At 30.3% G+C, this 22,868-nt stretch overlaps 2 protein-coding genes across 3 annotated transcripts in view; both read right to left on the bottom strand.

Annotated features, from left to right (window-relative positions):
- Nucleotides 1-4,263: 4,263 nt before the first annotated feature.
- On the bottom strand, nucleotides 4,264-5,619 carry LOC139100593 (testis-specific serine/threonine-protein kinase 1-like). Its single transcript, XM_070653244.1, has 2 exons — nucleotides 5,023-5,619; nucleotides 4,264-4,963 (listed from the first exon to the last, which is right to left on the bottom strand). Exons 1-2 carry the CDS (start codon nucleotides 5,582-5,584, stop codon nucleotides 4,641-4,643), a joined length of 885 nt encoding a protein of 294 aa, XP_070509345.1. The 5' UTR covers nucleotides 5,585-5,619; the 3' UTR covers nucleotides 4,264-4,640.
- Nucleotides 5,620-14,592: 8,973 nt separating this feature from the next.
- The window catches only part of dpp (decapentaplegic morphogen), a 35,861-nt gene continuing 27,585 nt past the window's right edge, over nucleotides 14,593-22,868 (bottom strand). For both annotated transcript variants that reach the window (XM_070653130.1, XM_070653131.1), the window contains exons 2-3: nucleotides 20,553-21,060; nucleotides 14,593-16,968 (exon numbers count right to left, since the gene is read on the bottom strand). In XM_070653130.1, the coding sequence (XP_070509231.1) occupies nucleotides 16,085-16,968; nucleotides 20,553-21,045 (1,377 nt within the window). In that variant the 5' untranslated portion in view covers nucleotides 21,046-21,060 and the 3' untranslated portion in view covers nucleotides 14,593-16,084. The remainder of the gene's footprint in view (nucleotides 16,969-20,552; nucleotides 21,061-22,868) is intronic.

Raw genomic sequence — 22,868 nt, 5'->3', positions numbered from 1 at the left:
GCACTCGTGAGGTTAACCGTTATGGGAGGAATGTTGATTTTTATTGCATTTGTTTATTCTTAATAGTTTAATTTAATTTTGTTCGAGTTTATATTCGAGAAATTGTTAGGTTTGTAAAGTGTCATTTAACAATATCCTACAATATGATTCTAGAATTGCATTCTATTAATATTCTACGTTTTAGAGACAAAGATTTAGCATGGTCATTACTTATTAATAGGCAATACTATAGATTGGAGTTTAGAATCTACTGAACTTTAGTATTCAAAAGTTGACATGACTTCAATTCAAGTTCGAATCGACTTCGAGGTGTACTCTTGATAAGGAATTACAGAAGACGTCGTTTGACACCAACAACAGATAAATATCTTTAGTTCACTGGTTGTACAGATCAATTGTAAATTTGTAATCCAAGGTCTCCCTCAAATGGCGCCTGAAACTGGATACCAAAGCAGAAGAAGTAAAATCTATAAAGGCTCACATAATCAGACATTACTGTCTTTTACTAGATAATAGTTGTGAGTAGTTGGCTTTCTGGATTTATCACCAGCTGATTGCCCCGATTTTTGTGTAATAATTTGAAGGCCGTCGGCTTGAATCCTGCTTTTTGCAAGTTTTTGTGGTTTTTCAGAAGTGAATATCCTTCAATGTTCCTTCCTGCTTAATGTTCGATGTCAAGGTGAGAGTTGATCTCTGTGCAATTTGAGGTTAAGAAACGGTTCAAGATCATAAAGTGTAGTAGGACAAATAGAAACTAGATTAACAAGAGTAAGCCTAACTATAACCTTTAGATATTTAATTATCAAAATATCGTCAAGAAAAAGCAGAACAAATAGACTCAAAAACCCGCGAAGAACATCAACCTTTTGTGTCTCACAATGTCCACATTCATCCATTCCAGTCCGAACTGATAATAAACATATTTTTTAAAAAAATGAAAAATTGGTTATTTTCTCTTTTGACAATTTAATGCATGTGTGCATCGTTACCATTAAGAAAAATGTCTCAGTTGATACTTTGTTGTTACCTGATAAAATATTACCTTAATTATTAATGTATTGCAAATGTTGCGTGACAACTTTAATCTGCTTTTTTGCTTCTCATATGCTACTATTTTTAGATATACGACATTAATTAATTAATTTGTCAAAGTCAATTTTCACGCTTTGATTGGCTTGTTGTGTGCAGTTAATGCGATTTTTATATATTTTTTTGTGAGCTGCTCGACAAGGGTGAGGCTGAAATAATTTATTTAAAATATTCAAGCATACGACATAAGGAGAGACGAAAAGAAGTTTCATCTCCCGGATTGCTTTTTTTTTGCAAGAAAAAAAAAATATTAAGCACAGGCAAAGCAACAAAATTCCATTTGCACAAGGTATGTAAAAATCAATTTAATGTGACATTTATAAAAACAGAAACGACAAGTCAACAGAACGACGATAGATGCAATGCAACAAAGTTGATATATGTTGAATTTTTATATTCCCATAATAAGCACAGAATGCTTATATAGGCGGCATGTGCTGGATTTTCCATTTAAAGACACTATGACACGCGTGGTCAGAAGAATGCACACACAATTCAATTAAAGCTGCGAAATTGTCGCTTCAAATGGAAGCGTTATTGCCTGCCTATAATGGTAGTCGGTACCATGTTATATGTCCAAATTTGGTTTATTATTATTGTCGCTACAGTAGCTGATATCTGAGCTCCGAAAAAGGAGTCAACAGCATTAAATATCGAACTGTGAAGTTGTTAACATTACAGACTATTCAATTGTCATCGCATTACTATATGTCAATAATAATAATGTGCGGTAGGTACATCATGATTATGCTATTATCACCCAATTGTATCGTTTGCAGAGTATCTGTCAATCACGTACGTTTTAACTTGGCTGTTGCCTCGAACGCATTCTTAGCTTGTTTATTAAGTTGATGTGGTGGGTTTAAGTGTTTTTAGATTGACTGGATTAGATGCATAAAGATAAATCGAGAGTTGAGTGTTGATTTTTGTTCTACTGGATCTTTTAAATTATTATTTATCATAATTGTTATGATTTTTAGTATTTTCGGTAGTTGATGTATATCAGGTTCTCTTTTAATTACTTACTCTAGTTCAGGACTATCCCTTAAGTACTTACTGTAGTCTAGGATATCTCAAATTTCAATAATTAGCACATTTTTTGAACAAATCCTAACCTGGATCCTGAAATGAAAAGAAAACTATTAGAATTGAGAAAATTTACAAGATTTAACACAATACAGTTGCCTCAAATCCACAAATGCGTCTTACCCAGCCACAAATCCATCATCCAGTCCATTTCAACTAGTTTCTTCTCTTTTCTTTTTTCTGATTGTATTATAAATTATAACGAGGATGAACCAATCTAATTTGGTTAAATTTGATGCTTACTCTTCTCACTGAACTGTAATTATCAATTCATTCTCCCTCTCTGTCTCCCATCCTTGTAGCATGTGAAAATAAATTTTTCTCGAACGATTTTGTTAAAATATAATTTTTTCTGTGTATCTATATGTGTGTACATATTATACAACATTTAACAATCTCTTTGTTTTGTTGAATAAATATTGAGAATTGTAGCGCGATCGAACCATTAAGCATCATCATATTTGAAATAAAAACGCCCCGCAACGTGTGCGGTAAATGTTGGAAAAAATTTTTATATTTTTTTTTTCTCCTTTCATGAACTTTTCTGCGGTTTTTTGAAGAGAGAAGGAATAAGTATGTATATATATAAAAAATATTTTTTAAGCTCAATGTGCTAAAACAAAAAAATAAATAAAAATACCAGCGAGAATGAGATAAAAGAACGTATAGAACGTGAGTTAAGTTTTATCGTGACTCAATAGCTTAGCGGACTTGACTTGGATATAATTTGAATTACTTTAAAGTTCAATTTTTTTTTAAATTAAATTATTTTCCATCAACAGGTCGACATTAAACGATTAATGTGGGGCTTTATGTCATCAACAGAAATGGAAGTATTTAAACATTTTTATACCCTACATATTTGTTATTTGTTATAACATGCTTACAAATATTTATATTTGCTTTTAACTACTTTACATTTTTTACTAGTCTTTAAGTCTCTTTATATATATGCCTGCTAGTTTTACATTTATGACCTCCATGCACCAAAACTTACATGAAAAAGAATCAAGGAATTTAACGCTCAAATATTTATGGAAATTTTTATTTGTTGTCGAAACGTTTAATTTTCTCTTACTTACTTTATCCATCTCACTCACTCTACAATCTCCTCATTTGATCATCATTGCGGCATAAATGACAAAGAGATATATTTAGAATGTATGTAGATGTAGGGGATATATTGATCGTGTACATGATAATGAGAAATGCAAATTGAAATTGAAATGAAGAAAAATCGTTAAAGCATTAAATTATTAAGTATATGAAGTATTCCATCTCATTGATAAGCTTATGCTGCATTCTTTTCTTATGCATGAGCATATACTTGAATGTAATGTTTAATACAATGTACATTTTGTAAACGATAAGTCTTAAAGTACTTTCATTTCTTTCCCTTTTAATGCGGTTTTGTGGGATTGAATGTTATTTTGGTCACAATTGCTTGGATACACTGTATTTTGAGGTTGATTGACCAGTATGCTTTCCAAAAATTTGAAAGGATCAAGTTCAAAAAGTGGAATTCATTTTGGAATTGTATGGTTTTAGAGAAGAATTTGTAATGCTTTTTGGAGGATTTGGCAGGTTTTTGAAACATTTGTAAGGTTTTAAGGACAATTACAAAGCAATTGTATGGTTCTTTACAATTGATTAAAATTCAAATCCTACAAAACCGTTAAATTCTTTGTAAATTTTCTCTATCTTGTTTTACAATTTAACTTCAATGTCTCAAACAGATCCTTAAAGTTACTCATACCAAAATGCGCTAAAAGGCATATTTCAATGATTCCCAGCACCATCCATTTTTATTATCTTTCAATTTCAAAGTATCTTGTTCGCATTTTTCGTTATCTTGAACCTTACAAAAACAACAAACTAAAGTCTCTGACTGTATTCTTAATGGTTTATATAGAAGTAAGGAAGGAAACTTTTAAAATTCTGTTGATTTATTTAATTCATTAATGTTTTTGTGGTCTCAACATTCTGAGCAAAAAAAAAAAATAAAGTGTATATGAAATAAAAGTAAAGAATTAAAGAAACATAAAGCAGATTCTGCCTTAAGACCAGTTTTTAATTGGTGGAAAAACATTTTCATGTTGTTAACAATTTCATGGGATGTAGTAAAAATATTCTATTCTTGTTGAACAATCTTTTGAATGCAAATCCAATTCACTTGAGTCTTAAGGTGTTAATGAACAAGCAGTCAACATATTTAGGCTCTCGAGCACACACAAAATATATAAAAAAAGGCAGAATAAGAATCGATTTTCGGTATGCTTGTCCGATACATGAAATAAAGTTGTGAAATTTAATTAAATTGTCAAAATGTAATTTATTGTTGCTGATTTGGATTGTTTCCCTGAAATCCTCTGCTTTATATATTTTGACAGCGTGTATAATAGCCGATTATTATATTAACTTAATATATATGACTTTTATAAAAAGAAATCTTTCATCATATTTAATTATTTTTTGTTTCCTTGCCTTTCTACCTGATATTTTAGCCACGGTGCTTTAAGAAGCTCACTGCTACTCCACCGTAAATTAGGATCTGGTTCCAAACACTTATAAATTATGAATTTGCATTCAGAGGAAATCTTTTTCATCACTTCACTGTTTGTATTGTATGCTCGCTGTTTTTGGTCTTTAATTAGTTTTGCTATATTTGAGTCATCGAAAGGCATCCTTCCGTTGATGATTATTGATAGGATTATACCTAATGCCCACACGTCTACCTTCATTATATCATAAGGAGTTCCCGAAACAACTTCCGGTGGTGCATATGCAGCTAAAAATGAGATCCAGTGAAATTAATAAACGATAAAATTATGATTATTTATGACTTACCTGATCCACAATATGTTTCAGATAATTCCCTTATTTCAGTATCTGTTGAAAAGAAGTCTTCTACACTCAACGTAAATCGAGCAAATCCAAAATCTGCTATCTTTAGATTCAAATTACATGATATGAGAATATTTTCACATTTTAAGTCACGATGTGCTATATTTATTGAATGCAAATAATTGATTGCACTTGTTAGTTGGAAAAACCATACATTTGCGACTGCCTCACTAGCTACACCATTTCTTTTGATGTAATCCAGTAAATCTCCATGTTCAGCCAGTCGCATAAAAATGAAAATTGATGTGTTTGATTGAACAATGCTGTGTATTTTGATGATATTTGGATGCGATATTTTTTTCAAAATATCCAGTTCTCTTGGGAGGAACTTTGTTAGGAAATTATTTGGGCATTTATTGCGAATTATAAATTTACATGCCAAATCTACAACTTCTCCAGAAGTTTGATCTGCATATTTAGCTTTGAATACTCTTCCATAACATCCTTTACCAATAAGCTTCCCAAATGAGTATCCTAGATCAACTAGCTTCCTTGTATCCTCCATTTTTACACAATTAAATCCATTTACCTTAACTATCTATTGATATGATAAAACTTACTTACACACCCTTTGAAATAACGAACATTTTAGATTTCAAAAATATTTTATCCGTTAAAAACGCAGCCAACTTCATAGTTGTTGAAATTATTTGAATTAAAATTTATACGTTGAAAATTTTAATAACTCTTTAATTAATTGACATTTTCCCTTATCACAACAAACACAGCACTTAAATTTCAACATAAACGAAACTGCAAAGATCATTATAAATTTCATCTCGTGAGCAAAACGAATAAAGGGAGACAAAAAATTGGTATTTTCTAATTATTTTAAATTTCTTGGAAATTGTTACAAAGAATTGATATCTGGCAAAGATATGATTATCACTACGAGAAAAATCTGAATCTTCTCGAGACCGCCAACCGCCAACATTTTTAGCCATGTTGTGCGATGTGTGTGCTTTGATATTGATCAGTTTGGGAGGATAATACTGAAATTAAAAAATGTTTAACGGATATTTTTTTAAATATTAACAATTCAGCTTATTCAGCGTTGTTCAGCTAAGCAAATGTTTATTTTCCAAGAATTCGATTATTCCTTTAGTTCCACACAGTAATTATCGAATTTGATTGGATATAATGCTATTAAGATTGAATACAGATTGTTTTTCGATATCTGACAAGATCCAGTGAGGTAAAAATGCTGATTTTGATAAATATCTTGCAAAATAAGATCCAGTTAGCATCAAAGCTACAATTTTTGCAGTACTCTTGATTGCAATAGATACAATCGTTCTGAAATCAGCAGCAACAGATAGAATCACTTGCAATGCGCTTCTCTGAACACAAAATTTTCTCATAAAAGTTATTCCTTGTGCACCATGCAGAAATATTTTAATAAGATGCAAATTTTTCAATTGACCATGTTATTCTTACCGTACGAAGTGAATAAAATATTTTTTTAAAGAAGCATTTTAAACGAAATAAAAATAAAAAATAAGAGGAACGAAGAATGCATCTCGAAATTGTTGTAAAAGAATTAAGAGAGTCTTGTTACTCAAGTTGAATATGTTACGCGCGAATCCAAAAAGTCTCTTAAAGCCATGGCTTTTTTTCCCCCATCAAACCTCCACGACTTACAGAAAATATTTTTGCTTGAATTATCTTCCTTTATATTTTTTTTTCTTTTCTCGCTCTCTCTCACTCACTCTCTTCATTTTGTGAAAGGAACATACATGATTAAAAATAAAACTTCTAAAGATACGATGAAATATCAAAAAAAAAAGGTTGAAAAACACACAACACGAGAAAATAAAAATACGACAAGACTTTTGCTGAAGGTAAAACATTTTTATTTTTATTTCTTTTCAATGACTTTTGCGAGTCGACTCAACAGTACATACATAATCAAAGGAATTTAATGAAAGAATGACTCAAGAAGAGTTCTTCTGATGAGATATGAACAGAGACTTTAAATCTATCAAACAATTTTTATTGAACGAGACTTGAGAAGAGATTATCATTAAAAAAATTCTCCCAAGGAAGTCCTTGATCAGCAAATATTTAAACTTTCCGGTGCTGAAACTTCTGTGAACATCAAATACAAATATCCTGTTCCAAAAATGTGAAAGAAATTTTTTTGTGAGAAATTTCAAACATTCCTTTCTGGATCATGATGAGACATGTGAATCTCTTGGGTGGCTGAAAATATTAAATACCGTTTGGATCTTTTTTGATACAGTTTTGATGAATCTGAGGAGATTTATGTGCTTGTTATGTCTTGCTGGGTTAATTATCGACGGGTTTGAACTAGATCAGTGTGGTTAATGAGGGAATTAATTAGTAAAGAGGTATGAAAGGGATTTGAAGGCAGTGATATGTGTTTTATTTCTCTTACCTTAAATATGATACATAAATCGTCTGAGAAAATAAGGATCGAAGTATTTTTTCAACACTAGGATCCAACTCACACCATCATTTGATCTCTAAAGACATACACCGTCCTCACGCATACCTGGACCTTGATTTTATGAGTGAGAGTTCCAGTTGTGCCTTCTGATACCTAATATCCTGTTCATCAGGATAATGCTCCCAATACAAAGAGCATGCTGATGATTATGTTCACAAAGTTGAGAATGCTCAATCAATTTAATTAGATTTCAGCATAAACTCATCAGCATGTTCTCTGTAAAACCTCTGAAAATCTTTACATCCACAAAAAATGCGCTCTTATCATTAACATCCACAATTATCATTAATTTACCCCAAGTCATTCATTTTTCTCGTGCGTCAAATGTACACAATTTTATGATCAATATTAGTAAGTCAAGTCAGAGAGTATAAGAAATAGTTGGGTACTCAGCATCAACGAAATTCTTTAAAACCGCTATCATTAAACGTGTACATGAGTGAGCTTTTTCAAGATATTAAAAATTCTTTATTTCATGATAAATTACGGCATCATAATAACTCACTTTGTATCCAGAACTGTAATTATAAACGATGGACCGAAACTCTTTTGTTTGTTCTTCTGTTTCATGCACCATCTACAAGAAAATGAAGCAATAAATTTAAATTATTCTTATTTTTCCATCTCTCTCTCATCTTCCCCATGTGCTGGCTTTTTTGCAAAAAAAGGAAAGAAATTGCGATGACTTATCAATTTGGTTTTGAAAGATATTTCTTTTATTCATTCATTTCATGGCGATGCATTTTTGTATTGAATATAAAGGAACAGTAAAAAAAATGCGATCGGCAATGAACAGTCCGCTGTTTGATGTGTTGTTTAGTTTAGGTCCCCGAAATAAATCAACCTGAAAACACTAATACATAAATTAAACCTTTTTAAATAGTCATAAATCATTTTTGGCTCTGCTTCATTACGTTATAACATCAAAAATATGTTCAGAAATATTTTACTCGATGATTAAATAAACATGATGAGTCTATTTTATATACATGCTTACCTTTTTCTCCTTCTTTTTTGTTTTATCTCCTTTAATCGCTCGAATATTGGATTGTTAGCATCATTTTGAGTGGTAGCATGAAATTACATGATTGAGGCTGACTTTTGGGATACGTTCTTTTTTTACTTGTAATCTTCAGAAAATTGCAGATAATTCTGAGAAGGAGGGTAATTTAGGTAGTTTGGATTGTGCAAGTCCTTTGATTTTGTCAAAACTATCTGGGATTGATTGAAGTCCATTGAAGAAATCGGATTCTTTTCGGAAATGAAGCTTCAATCTCATAAATCAATAGTAAATTGCAGGTATGTGATGGCTTTCTCAATGATTTTTAGAAATATTGATGTAGTCCTTAATTTGTGTGAGTTTCATGCTTTGGTATAGAATATTTCATTCAATCCTGACCAGGACAATGAGGCAAATCGCATTGTTAACCATGAAAAACAGATCCAAGTTCGTCGTCACGGTGTCGTCAGGACAACTTCTCGTCTTACCATTAATACGTCAATTAAGTGATATCCTAGCCAACACGGTGTGCTGCTTAGAAATAGAGTTAAGTGTTGAGAGTGAACCACAGCCTAATTCTTTTAGATTGATGGACTATTCCCGAGTTAAAGCATAACAGCGATATTAGGGCACTTTTACGTCATCCTTACGTTTAACCCACTTTATCCATTAGCAAGGCGACCATTAGAAACGCTCTACCTTACACTTTATCTCCTGATGTACTTTTGTCCAGATACAATCTCTTTGTAGGTGATTTCCAAACTTTTGACAACAAGGATCATCAGGTACACCAAAAATGCGCTCTATCCAGTCACAATAATCAATTATCTTAGTAAACTCAACTAGTTCTGCTTCACATTTTGGGGGGAATTTCATAATTCTCTTTTATTACAATATTATTTGAAAAAGAACACATAAATGTGAAGAAAACAAACAGAGAGAAGCTTTTTCCATATTATATATAATATTTCATAATTCTTTCAAGGCATAGCTAAGTAATGAAGAAAAAAATACAACAAGAATGAATAATAATTTTCGTGTTAGGTATTTTATGTGAGGAAAAAGAGAGAAAAAAAGTAAAATACTGCTAAAAACCTCTGTTTGGCCGAAAACATATCGGAGAAGAACACACACGATTGAACAGAAGAAAAAAAATGTTAGGACCTCCCGTATTCATTTAACTTTTTTTTTGTTTCAACGTCGTTTTCGCTAAAAAACAAAGGCTAAAGTCAAAAAGATTATTTTGTTTTATCGCTCATTCTTTCTTCAAGTTGAAAAATGATTTTTAAAGGAGGAAAAAATGAGCAAGTAAAGAAGTCATCAAGAATGGAACATTCTACGTGGGATAATAAAATAATTTAAAAGCAATTACGATTTGTTAAAAGATATTTCTGGACAATTATTGCTTTTAATTGGAAATTCCGATTCATTTTTCATGTTAACGGTCATTTTTGATTTGAATTTCATTGGTTCGTTCAGCTGAATTAAGGACGTTCAGTAAAAAAGTGTGTTTTTGACGAAAAATTGGAAATTTTCATTAATTTTGCCATAAATTCACAAATTGATAGATTAAGTTGCAGAAACTATTCATAAATCATAGATAACATTGATATTTATCATCATCACTTGAAGTTTAAGCAGAATTGTGCAAATTTCTGAAGAATTTCAACGTTTTCATCAATAATTCAGCTATTCGTCTATCAAACAAAATTTATCAAATCATTTGTCACCGAAAATCTTTAATTAAGGTAAGTCAAAACATTTAAATGACATCGATTAGTCAAATTGATAACAGAATCAAATTAGAAATTTGCTAAAAACGAAGCATTTTATTGTCCGTAGACAAGGAATTTTAAGCGAAACCAAAAAAATGTTTGAATAAAATTAAGTAAATGAAAATGAATTATTCAATTTATGTTATGAGATATCATCAATAAAACTGTTATTAGTGAACTGTAAATAACTAGCAATTCTTATTCGTGATGCAATAAAGAAGGCCTCGTCCACAAGATTGCAACATTGGAACCATAAATTTATTGTACATCTCTTATAACTTAATTTTTTTTTCATTCTCTTAATATAACAATTTTTTCTTTCTCATTCCTTTTACTGTGTGTAGTCCTCCTTGCATAAAATAAACAACAACGCGGCAGAGCGATTCCTTTATTTTTTTTATTATTTTCTTCTTTTGTGTTGCAAAATAAGCTGCAAAAGAGAATGAGCAAAACGAAAACTGATAATAATGTTAAATAAAAGACAAAGAAATCCGATAAAAATTACTATACTCAACCAATTTGAATTTATAGCGAGGAGAGGAAAATTTATGCGTCGATGATCACATGGAAGTTAATGAATTCAAGATATACTTGTTGAAATATAATTTTTCTTTTTCATCTTTATGTATATAAATATTTTTCGTGAAGATTTTTAGCTGTAGGGATGCTCTCTCTGATCAAGTACTCTGTACCCATGCTGAGTCGTGTGATTTTGCAATCTTTTTTTTTGTTGTCCGTGTTTTGCTTGAGGATCATCACACACACGAAAAGAGAGGAGAATCAAGTTTTTTCCACCAATTTTATGGACGTATTTAATTAAATACCAATCACCTCAAGGCAATCATTTTTGCTTGGATTTCTTCGTAGACATTTCGTCTAAAGAGTTTTTCGTGAATCACATTCCATTTGACTGTGTTGCTTGTGTGTGGGGTATACAGTAAGAATTCTGTTCTTTTTTTATTACTTCAAATTAACTCATTAATTGTCAGTGGAATTATATCAATTTGCGGTAGAAGCTCGTTTACCTAAACCTGAGAGCCTTCGTAGAAAAAGAATTCTCTACATGTATGTTAGCTCTAAAGACAAGACAAGAAGGGAAAAAAATATAAAGAAATAAAAACATTAATTATAGTTTATAACCATTCGAAAAATGAAACATCATTTTTTTTCAACATAGTTTTTTTTTCCTTCTTCGACAAACGAACATTCTTTCGATCCGTTGAGTGAGATGAATAAACTAAAGGCACTTATTAGACAATATTTTTCATCATTTGCCCTTTGTCTCATCTCTCTCACTCTCTCCTTTAGCCATCGACTTTTTAGCACTTTGGTGTAGTAAAATGTTTGTAGCTTTGTCTAATCTTAATGATCTGTATGGAAAGTGCAGCTTTTATTTTGAGATTTGATTCTGGTTTTTTGAACTAGCATTGAATAAAGTAGGAAGTTGTTGATCCTTACTTAGTACTATATTTTTATGTGGAACAAAGGGTCTTCTATTTTGTTGCTAGCTATGTTACCTAGTTTGTAGTCCTTCCTCTTCCTTCAACCTCATCTGCTGTTACAACATTTTAAGGCCCTAAACAGTAAACGAACCTTGCGCCAACATGGTTTCATCGCTATTCTACGTAATGTGGATCCAGGATTAATGAACACGTTTGCTTCCTTTCTAGCATGTAAATTTTATCTAGCAATCCTTTACGTTCATATACTTAGTTACATACTTCACTGTTCGTACAAGAATAATGTGATTCATGACATTCCATTGATGTCGTATTAAAACTAATTATATCGCTGGTTACCGCTCGTCAATTCCTAATTCCAAGTGCAATACTGACTCGATCTACAGTTTCCTTCCATATGTTCTTTGGATACCCAAGTGATCTTTTGCCATCCACAAAGTCAGACATAAAGAATGTTTTAACAGATCGATCCACATGCGCTCACTAAATTCTCAACAATAAATGCACATTATCCAACTTAAATCTTCTGTCTTTAAAGATTTCAAGATTTCCGGTCGGCAAAAATTCAATCATTCTTCATGAAAATGTATTTATAATGGGAACGAGAATGATGAAATTTTAAATTATCATTTTTTTAAAAGTTTTTTGAAACAACGAGAAATATAAAATAATAATAAAATTGACAGAGTCATGAAAATTGATTATGTGAACGAAAAAAAAGAATCAATTTTTCTGCCTGCAGTTAGTCAGTTAGTCAAGAAAACAGAAAAACGATCAACAGCTAAAAATCACATAATAATTAAATATATTTTTATATAATTTAAAAAAAAAAATAAAGTTATCATCATAATAATAAGTGATGAAGCGCTTAACAAATAGTTGGTCAAGCAGCGTCAGATATATGGTATTACGCTTATGCCGCCATATTGTCTAAAAAATATTTATATTTTCCAGTCCGTCTGTTATTTTTTGTTCACATACATACAGAGAGGCCAGTTTCGTGTATTAATAATTTTGCCTTTGCCTTCTCTTCGCGTATAAATGAAAATATTCTTGAAGCAGGCAAACAAGACGATACACAAAGAATTATAATGCTGAAAAAAAAATAAATTTGTATTCCTTCGATGATAAACAAATAAAAATGCAAATAATAATCAAATTATACATTTTTACTTAACTCTTGTTGTTGACTTCCACGCGATCCTTGAAGATGGGGTTATGCATTTGAGATTTTGCAATAGCTTAAGGCTGGGTTGTTTCATTTAATGACTATATGAGTTCCAATTATTTTCGGATAAAAAAAAAAATTACAAAATTATATGAATCTTATTGTCCTTCTCTGAAGTTAAGTATAGTGAGTTGGGCAAGGTTGAGTTTTGGTGAATATATTTGGATAATGATCCAGTCTTTGGGTGATCCAGTGCTGTCCAAACTTTTTATTTTTAAAGCAATACTTGTTGGTAAGTCACGATCGAAAGCGCATGAAACGAAATGAAATTGAGACATAGTTTAAGACATTTTTAGAAAACTTAAAATTGTCAAAAAGTAAAATTTTTGTAACATAAGACACAAAATTAATTAATTTTTATCATAAATGAGCTGCGTGAGAAAACAATGCACTTTTGACTGTTCTCTTAGAAGGAAACTGTCGATAGAGACAGTATTGGTAATTGGCAGACCGAAGCCAGCGATAGAGTTAGCTTTAGGCGTCATCTAAAGAAGGTCATGAATCACAATTGATCTGTACTGCCTGCGAAAAAAGTAAATAAGTAGTGACGCTCCACTTAGGTTGGACAACACTGGATCAATCAAATGAAATGACCTTAGCCTAATAGTTTTTGTCTAGCAGCTCCTCATGGAAGTCAAAAATCCTCAAATTGCTATCCACGTTTCATATTTTGGTTTAGATTTTCTACATCCATAAAATAAATTACTTTTTTTTGCTATCCTGTCCTCAATATATTAAAGACGAATTATGCGCAATTCATTGTTCGAAAATTGGTCTCATTTTATCATCAATAAACAATTTTGTGGTTTGTGGGGGGTTCTCAAATTGGCAGGTGATGAAGAAATGATCATGGTTGGGATTTTTCTTGAGTGATATGAGATTGCTAGACATGTGGTAATCAGCATGTTGGTTTAAGGTTTGAGATTGCACCTGAAACAGCTGCAAAAATTAGAATTTAGACAAACTTTCTAAAGGTATGATACCTTAAATTAAGTTATAACAAATTTATAGCTTCAAATGACCCAAAATTCTGAAAAATTGACCACAAGAAAGTTTGAGACCTTTTTCGGTCAGAACCTCTAACAGCCTCTAGCGAACCATCTCGCGATAAAATGTTTATGATCATCATGATGATTTTTTCTGCATTTTTTCATTCCTTATATTTTTTTATTATGTCCAATTAAGTAGAAAAGTGGTGAAATCAGAAGAGAAAAATCTACTACAGTGGTTATAAATTTTGTGCATTCTTCTTTATGTACGTGAGTTTCTCCTTAATTCTGCAAATAATATGAAATTAAGCTCTCATAGCTTTCAGGCCTTTATACACAGGCAATATATATTGCTTGTTCTGAAAAAGATGAAAAGCTAATAATGATGATGGAATACCTCCCTGAAACGTTCAATATATTTACTAAATGACTTTATTATGTATCAATTTTTCAATTTTTTTTTATTATAAATGCGAAATGATTAAAAAGAAAAAAATGTTGGATTTTTAAGAATTTCCAAATAATTTTTTTTTAAATTTTTTTTATTTTTTATTTTTCTGAAAAAGATTTTTTTTTACTTTTTAAGCAACGATTTTTTTAGGGCTTCATCTTCTTTGAATAAATACATACTTTGCCATTTCATTACAAAATATAATTGCTTCACATAATTTTTTAATTATCTTAAACTGTACAAAAATTGATAAGTTGTTGTACCATTTATAGCTTTTTTTTCTTTCAATAATTAATATTTGTTCCTTAAGATTTGAATTTGAGGTTGTTAATGATCGGATGAGATTGAAATTACAAATTGGATTTTAGCCAGATTTCGAAGTTGAATTGAATTTTACATGAAGTCGAGTCGACTTGAATCGACTTTTTCAAACAAAATCTGAGTCGACTTTGAGGTCTGGTTGAAGTCCAATTTGTAATTATCTACTAAAGTGAGTAATCTAGTCTCAAAACCAATCATTAAGAATCATCTCAAATTCTAAATTTAATTTTCTAAAGAAAAATAATTTTGGTACAAGAAATAAAATTTTCTGATTTATTTTTTAATATGAAAACTTTTTATTTTTTTTTTTTTCAAATTTTTCTGATCTTCAAACACTGGTTTTCAAATAAACGAAAATTTTTCTAAATTATAATTCAGTAATTTTGATTGAAATCAAATGAAATCAAATTGTTGAAAGAAGTCGACTTCTAGCTGGCTGAATTCAGCGTAAGTAGACCATTTTTAGCTGAATTCAGTGCTACTAAGTTAAACAAAACATGAATTCAGCAAAAACTAAACTCAGCTTTATTCAGCTAAAAAGTATTGAATTCAGCTTCATCTAGCAAAAAGCTTAATTCATCACTATTTAGCAGAAAGAGCTGAATTCAGTAAAATATTACAAAATATTAATAATTTCCAACAATTTAACTTCATTCAATTTCACATCCAAAACTTTAATGATCTTTTTACATTAAAAATAGAAATTCATTCTTTGATCAAAATGTTTTTGTATTTAATTTACATTACAATCTACATTTTCCTCAATTTCTCATAATGTATGTTCATTTAATTGTTCAATTCTTATTAAAATTAATATTTACAAGGATTCGTAAGTCTAATTCATTAAGCAGATAGTATTCACAATATAAAAATATTTTATTTGTTTATTTGCATTTTTTGTGTCCTTTTATACAAATTTAAAACAAAAAAACTATACACGAATTTGTTTTGTTTCATTTCCTACATTATGATCCTCTTCCTAACGCTTTTTTGATAATTGAAAAATCTCATTTAAGAATATTAGTCAAAATTTCTTTGAGTATTCAATAAGTTCCTCTCACATAATTCTTCTTTTTTACTTCTCGATTAATAATTAAGGCACAGTTTCAAAATACTTGTTGACATTTAATATAGGCACATTTTAGTACGGATTCTATTACGCAGCAAATGCGCGCATTGCCGTATGAATAAATTTAATATATTTTTTTTTATATATATTTTCATGTATATTACATATGTATATCTTTGTAGACTCTCCAGACGAGCTAAACTGGTTTCATTTGCTATATATCATTATTTATTATTTATTATTTATCGGCAACCGCAGCCAACTACTGTCATATCTTGATAATTTTTCAGTACAACTTTATTTTGATCATCCAAATATAGCATCGAGATTGATGATAGTTGTGTTGGTACACAGCAAGCTTTCGGTGCTAAACTATGATTAATTGAATGAACTAAAGTTTGTACAATTGCATGATTTGTTGTATTAAGATGATCGGCAATTGGAAAATTGCATTCACCGTGACAATAGAATGCTTCGTAACCTGGCGGTGCTACAATCCAATCATTCCATCCTACGTCACTAAAATCGACGTATAATGGTCTTCGTTGACATATATCGTGATTATTTTTTCTTCGATGATTTTTTCGTCCACCTGGTGCCCGTCGTGAACGATTTGCGTCTCGAATTGAACGCTGTTTGTATCGTCCATCGTCGGTATAAGTAAATAATATGGGCTGTGCTTGCACCCAATTTTCAGGACTCTCATCTATACTCCTTCTAAGTCTAATATGTTGATGTGATGGCAAATTGATTGAGTCATCAATTCTTATTGAATTACTATCATCTATACTTGATATGTGAATTAAAACGCCATGATTACGCTTTGGTTCACGCAGCCAGCGCTGTACGGCTGACATTACATTAAGACTTACACTTCCAGTTTCATTTATACTGACTATCTTTGTATCAGCCAATCTGAATATTGGCTTACGATTCTTGTGTTTCCTTCCCGGTCTCACAATGTCAAAAACATCAATTTGATGTCTTACATGATTCACATTTTTAATTTGATTACGATTAAATGTGATTTCTGCGTCCCTCAGTCGCTCCTTGTCGGGTATATTTGATATATTAAAAAAGAGACGAAATCTATTGTGATATTTGAAGCGATTGTCCACATTACTCTCTGTAAAGATACAAATAAAATAAAATAAATTAATTTCACTATAAAAGATCCACAACATCTTATAAAAAAAATCATTTTCTGAACAGAATATTCACATAAAATACAAAAATATCCACAATATCGAATCAATATGACAGAATCGACAGCTCTTTTGTGGCCAGGTGTGATATTTTCTCGCACATTTGTTCTTAATTTTTTTTTTTTTTTGCTTCATTCCTTTGCGACTTTGTTTATTGACTTAAAGCTCTTTTTATTCATCATATCTCATAATGGCTAAGAGGAATTTTTGACATTCTAAGTGAATGGAACTTGTTTGCTTCATCGTCAACATTCTCGAGAAGATAAAAAAAATGTATAAATATAAATATCTTTTTTTTCTCGACTCAGAACTGTTCTTTAAATGCTATTTTTGACGTCTTTAAATTTATACGGCTTTGCCTTTTCCATATATCTTGTATTTCTTATCTATATAATTAATTTATTAAAATCAATTCGAATTAATTTTGAAATATTTTCTGGATTTGACTTGAAGCTTGATTTAGTTAGGCTTTTATCTCTTTGGCAATGCTTGGAATTCTTCAGAAAAATGTGTTGACTCTTAAAATGTTTACGAAGAATTTTCGTATTTTTTGCGGTTTTCAATGCAATTTTTATTATAATTCTTCTTAATTCAATGTTTGTAAACAAATTTGAAGTATTAATTTATTTGATAATTTGATATTTTGCAGTGAAACACTAATATTTTGTGTACATGCTAAACGATTTCTGTTAATTTTTCACTTCAATGTGCTAAATTCAGCACTATTCAGCTTTGAACTGTTGAATTTAGCACTTTTCAATTTTATTTTGTTTGAAATAGGTCGATTCAGCTCAATTTTGCTGAAATTCAGCACTGTTTTGTCCTAATTAGCTGAATTAAGTATTATTCTGTTTTAAACAGCTGAATTCAACTCTATTTTGACCTAAACTGCTGAATTAAGATCAAATCTACTGGATTCAGCAATATTATATCCTAAACTGCAAGATTCAGCTCAATTTTGTTTAATTCTTGATCATTCTGGATTATCCCAGCCAATCCTTTATCATTCTAACTCCTTATTGTCATAAATTCCCATTCACAAAAGACCATTAAAATGTAAAAAAATTTATAAATCATTTTTCAATGATAAAAATATGTCCGAGTCCCCAATAAAAATTCCTCATCGACTTTATTCATCTCAAACTAATGCTAATTGATGAAAAATTTTCTCATGGAATGTTGATCGGTCATTAATAAATCACGTAAAATTTATGCAAATCTTTATTATCTGACAAATTATCGATTCCAATAAATATAATTTCTTGATGAGGCAAACGCGAGGTGAGTTTGAGGATTAAGTTTGAAGTGAGATAACTTAATAAGAGTGGATATTAATAGGAATATAGGTAAAGTAGGTGATAGAATGCCAGCTCAATGTGCAGACAGAGAATTTGTATAAGAATGTAGGTAAATAAGGTTAACTAGTTAAAAATCAAAAGAAAATAATGGAAATCGTAAATTATCCTTCAATATTCTAATAATTTCTAGTCGTACCACACAATTGCATTGTATACATCCATTTCAATCAGTACCTATGCGTTTAAAAATCTTTTCTTTTTTTGTTATTAAATAAATAAATATCATTGTAAATCATTTATAGTATGATGTGGGTGTAAGTTTTGACGTACTAGAACTGTTCGCAGATGTAGAGAAATTACCCAATAAATAAGATTAAAAATGAATCTAAAATAATTTATTGGATATTTATTTCACATGAAACGAAAAAATAAAGTTGAACGCATTTATTCTCATAAATGCAAATTGATTATTTTATTAGGAAAATTAAATTAAACAAATTCACAACTGGATACTTGGTATAGAAACAAGAAAAAGCAATTCAAAGAAGTGCCTATAAATATTTCAATAAGTAAAGTTGAAAGTTTTTTTCGTAAACAAACTTTTTTCTCTGACGAAATTGGAAATGCAAAAAATCCAAAAAATAGACTTAAGTAAGAAGAGATCCGCGGAGTCATTACACATGCAGAAGTAGGCTATTACCGAGAAAATCGCGTTCTTCTTTTGCGAGCAAAATTTTCATTTGAATTTATTGAGTTAGGGAATTGTGTATTCGTGTCAAATTTCAAAATAGTTTACAGTTCGATTGCTTTGAAATTGAAACAGAGGGAAGAGATTCTTTTTTTCTCCATTCTCATGTGTGTTTCACTTGCTCGAGAAACCTAGAAAATTTATGCGCGTCTGGAAAATTTTTTTATAGTGTGAAAAAAATGTTACTTTTATGTGAGAAATATACGGATAGATTTATTGACGGTCGTAGATTCATCTTTAACCTTTACTTCTTTTTAATTAGAATACATACTGCTGCTATGACTCCTCATTTCGATTCTTGCAACAATGTTGCTATGAATTTTCATTTCTATTTTTGAAAATTTCACTTTGCAAAAAAAAAATGCAAATTTATTACAACATTTTGTGGCATGTTTAACTTATAGATTTCTAGTATGTGGATATATAAGACAAACACGTGTGTACTTTCTCGTGAAATGTTGCACTTCAAAGGTGCTTGATTCTTGGTACGCAATTGAGGATTTCCAGCTTTTCTATTTTGTGAGTTGAAGACAAGTTTATAAGAATTTTTTGAAATTCAGGTGAATTTTTCTTGGAATGACTTAAATTTAGTGGGAAATTAATTTATTTAAGGTTTGTTGAATTTTGCTGAACAAGCTGAATTCTCTTGTATTTTGCTGAATAAGCTGAATTTGATTGAATGAACTGAATAAGCTAAATTCTGCTTAACAAGCTGAATTCAGTTGATTTCTACTTAAACAGCTGAATTCAGTTGATTTCTACTTAGTAAAGCTGAATTCAACTAAATAAGCTTGAATCTGTTGAATTAGCTGAATTCCCCTGAATAAGATTGAATTCGCGTGCTAGAATGAGCTGAATTAATCTGAATCTAGCTGAATAAACATATAATCCATATTGAATTCCCAGAAATAATAGAATCTTGCAATTGCATTTTCATATTTTCCAGAAATTCCACTCCATAAATCTCATCCTTAATCCTCATCACAATATTTATTAAATCCCATTACCCCAGAAAGACAAATACTTCTCGTGAATATCTGATACAGCGTAGTATCTTCCCAAGAAACTCCATGCACAAATTGTTTATTTGAAACTTTTTAGTTCTCTTATATTTTTTTTTGGGTTCAAGGAAAAACGAAAAGCCGATAAAGTGCTATAAATATTGTTAATATAAACATTCGGAGGTGAATCTAAAGGAGAATCGATTTTCCCACAAAATTGCAAGTTACGAAATTCACCTTCCTCTTTTTGATGTTTCTCAAAAAGTGTGTTTAAGTGAATTAATATTTCTGTCAGCACATCGTTTCATGAAGTTGCCAAGCGAAAAAAAAAGTTGGTTAGAATCTCAATTTGTGGAAATCTTTTTTACTTTTTTTTTGATTTTTTTCTTTTTTCTGTTCGGAAAAAGTTTTTTTTTTTTCATGTTTGAAGTAAGAAAATTTGAAAATTTACGACTCACCTTCGTGTGTGTAACTTCTTATTGTATTGGCTTCTCTGTTATTTAAATCTGCCTTTGGTGCATCTAGTTCTGTCTCTAATTCATGTCCCGTAATTTGGGCGTAGAGTTTTTTCATAGCTTCTGGGATCACAATTTTTGATCTATCGACTTTGGGCCTCTTCTCGAAACCAAAGAGCGATAGAAGATTCTTCTCAATTTGGACTAGCGTTTGAGGATCAGGCTTATCACCTCTATGATAATTATCATTTTCTATACTATTACTTAAATCTAAACTATTACTATTACTGTCTAATGATGAGGAATCTAATGATGATTTCATTGTTAATGTTGATGATTTTGATGATAACGATAATGATGACGACGACGACGACAACGATGATGAAGATGAAGTTGTGTAAATTAATGAAGAAGAAGACTTTACTTCCTCGGTGCTAGCGACGTGCTGTCCATTGAATGTCGCCAGCACCGCAAGGACAAAAAGCCACGTTCGCATGTTTTTTTCGCAATTCTGTAAAGAGAAATAATAAAAAAATCCAATTAATCGTCAATTATTACAAAAAGCATTTAAATAAAACTTCAAATCACTTTTGAAGCAATAAGATTTTCTTAATTTGCAATCGCCGCAATACACAAATGCAAAAATAGTTGTTTTTCAATTGCTGCTTATATAAAATGCAGTAAACAACCATATTCATGTATTTAAGGTCTCAATAATAACTTTTATTTTACTTTGTTCTATAAATAAATTCATTATGATTAATATTACACTAATCGAATGTATTTTTAATTTACTCTGATATAATGTTACTTGACTCAGTTTATAATTATTTTTTACAATCATAAATTACTGCTAATATGCTTGCGATTAAAGTATAACAAGATTATATTTCATGTTTACTGAGTTTCGCGCGTTCAAATGCGGTTTTTTGCTTGCATCTTTTGATGCAGATTGTCCGGATCAATATTAATTGACTATTTTGTTGTGAGAACTTTGAGATTATGATTCATTTGAGTCACAATAATTGCTATTTACTTGATTTTGCTGAATCTTTAATTTCTTTATTAATTGAAAAGTTTGAAAACAAAGACTAAAGAATTTCAAAAATTCAAATATGAAAAATCCGTTAATTCTTATTTATGTTACACAGAAGTAAAAAGACAAGTGTATTTACTAATTTTAATGCTGTTTGTACAATGACTGTATTTACTCAATTCCATGTATTAACTACTTTAATCTATGTAAGCCACTTAGTCATTCTATTTTCAAGTGCTCTACCTGTATCGATGTGAATCAAAAAAAGTGATGATTCACTTGCCTTTGCGAAATTCATAAATTTTTGTATGTCAATTGCAAGGATTTATTTTGTCGAAGGTAATATTGGAGTGAGTGTAAAGAGAGACAGATAATCATCAAAATGCACAACGGGAGATGTATCGATGCCATTATTGACATTCAAAAAACAAAGAAAATTTCTCATATCACATAAGTATGTTAAAGCTATAAAATAATTCTTGTACTTTTTTCTCTTTTTCTCAACTACTTTACTACCTATTGGTCTTGTTAAGTGGCCTCTGGAGTGAAGTAGAGTTCTTAAGAATGTAATAAAAAATAATATTTCAAGTGCCTTTTCTTTGTCTTTATGAGAGGACTACACAGGGATTAGTAGATTTCAACATATTTTGTGTTCTTTCACCTTTTTCCTTCTGCATTTACACATTTTTAAATACAAAAATTATTTAAAAGACCTTTTTTTTTGCTCTTTCTGTCTCTCTTCTCCGCATACAAACTTCTACTAGACAATCCGAAAGGTGGATTCAGTTCACTCTGTGTGTGACTGACTGTTATAATCTCTTTTTTTTCTCTTCATCCTCCTTCTATTTTCTTCTTTATTATATTATTTTACTTTTTTTGTGGAGAAAATAATTGATTATTATTGTTGTTTCATTATTAACCATCTATGTATGTATGTACAATTCATAGATATGCGTTAGAACATTTTTTTTTTGTTGTTTTCTTTCGTTTTTTATGGGCGGGATTTAATAGACAAGAAAACGTGGTATTCAAAAATTGAATTAAAATAGATCTTGCGAATGTCATTAAAGGAATGAGAAAACCATCTGCTATGAAGTCATCATTAAAAATTAATTAGAGTAGATATGTATCTTTATTGATGTTATGTTCATAGTTTTTCGGATTGTGGTTTGTTTTTGGAAGTTAATTTGAATTTATGTTGCTTTAATTTGATGGAATTTGGAGTTAAAATGATTTAAATTATTGTAATTTTGAAGATTTTTTGGAAATTGAGAAAGTTTCGT

This window comes from Chironomus tepperi, unplaced genomic scaffold (assembly GCF_022539635.2).
Source record: "Chironomus tepperi strain 1889 unplaced genomic scaffold, CSIRO-AGI_Ctep_v1 contig_67, whole genome shotgun sequence".
In the NCBI taxonomy this organism is placed as follows: Eukaryota; Metazoa; Arthropoda; class Insecta; order Diptera; family Chironomidae; genus Chironomus; species Chironomus tepperi.
Note: the sequence above shows the minus strand (reverse complement) of the source record. Positions and strands in the feature narration are given on the sequence as shown.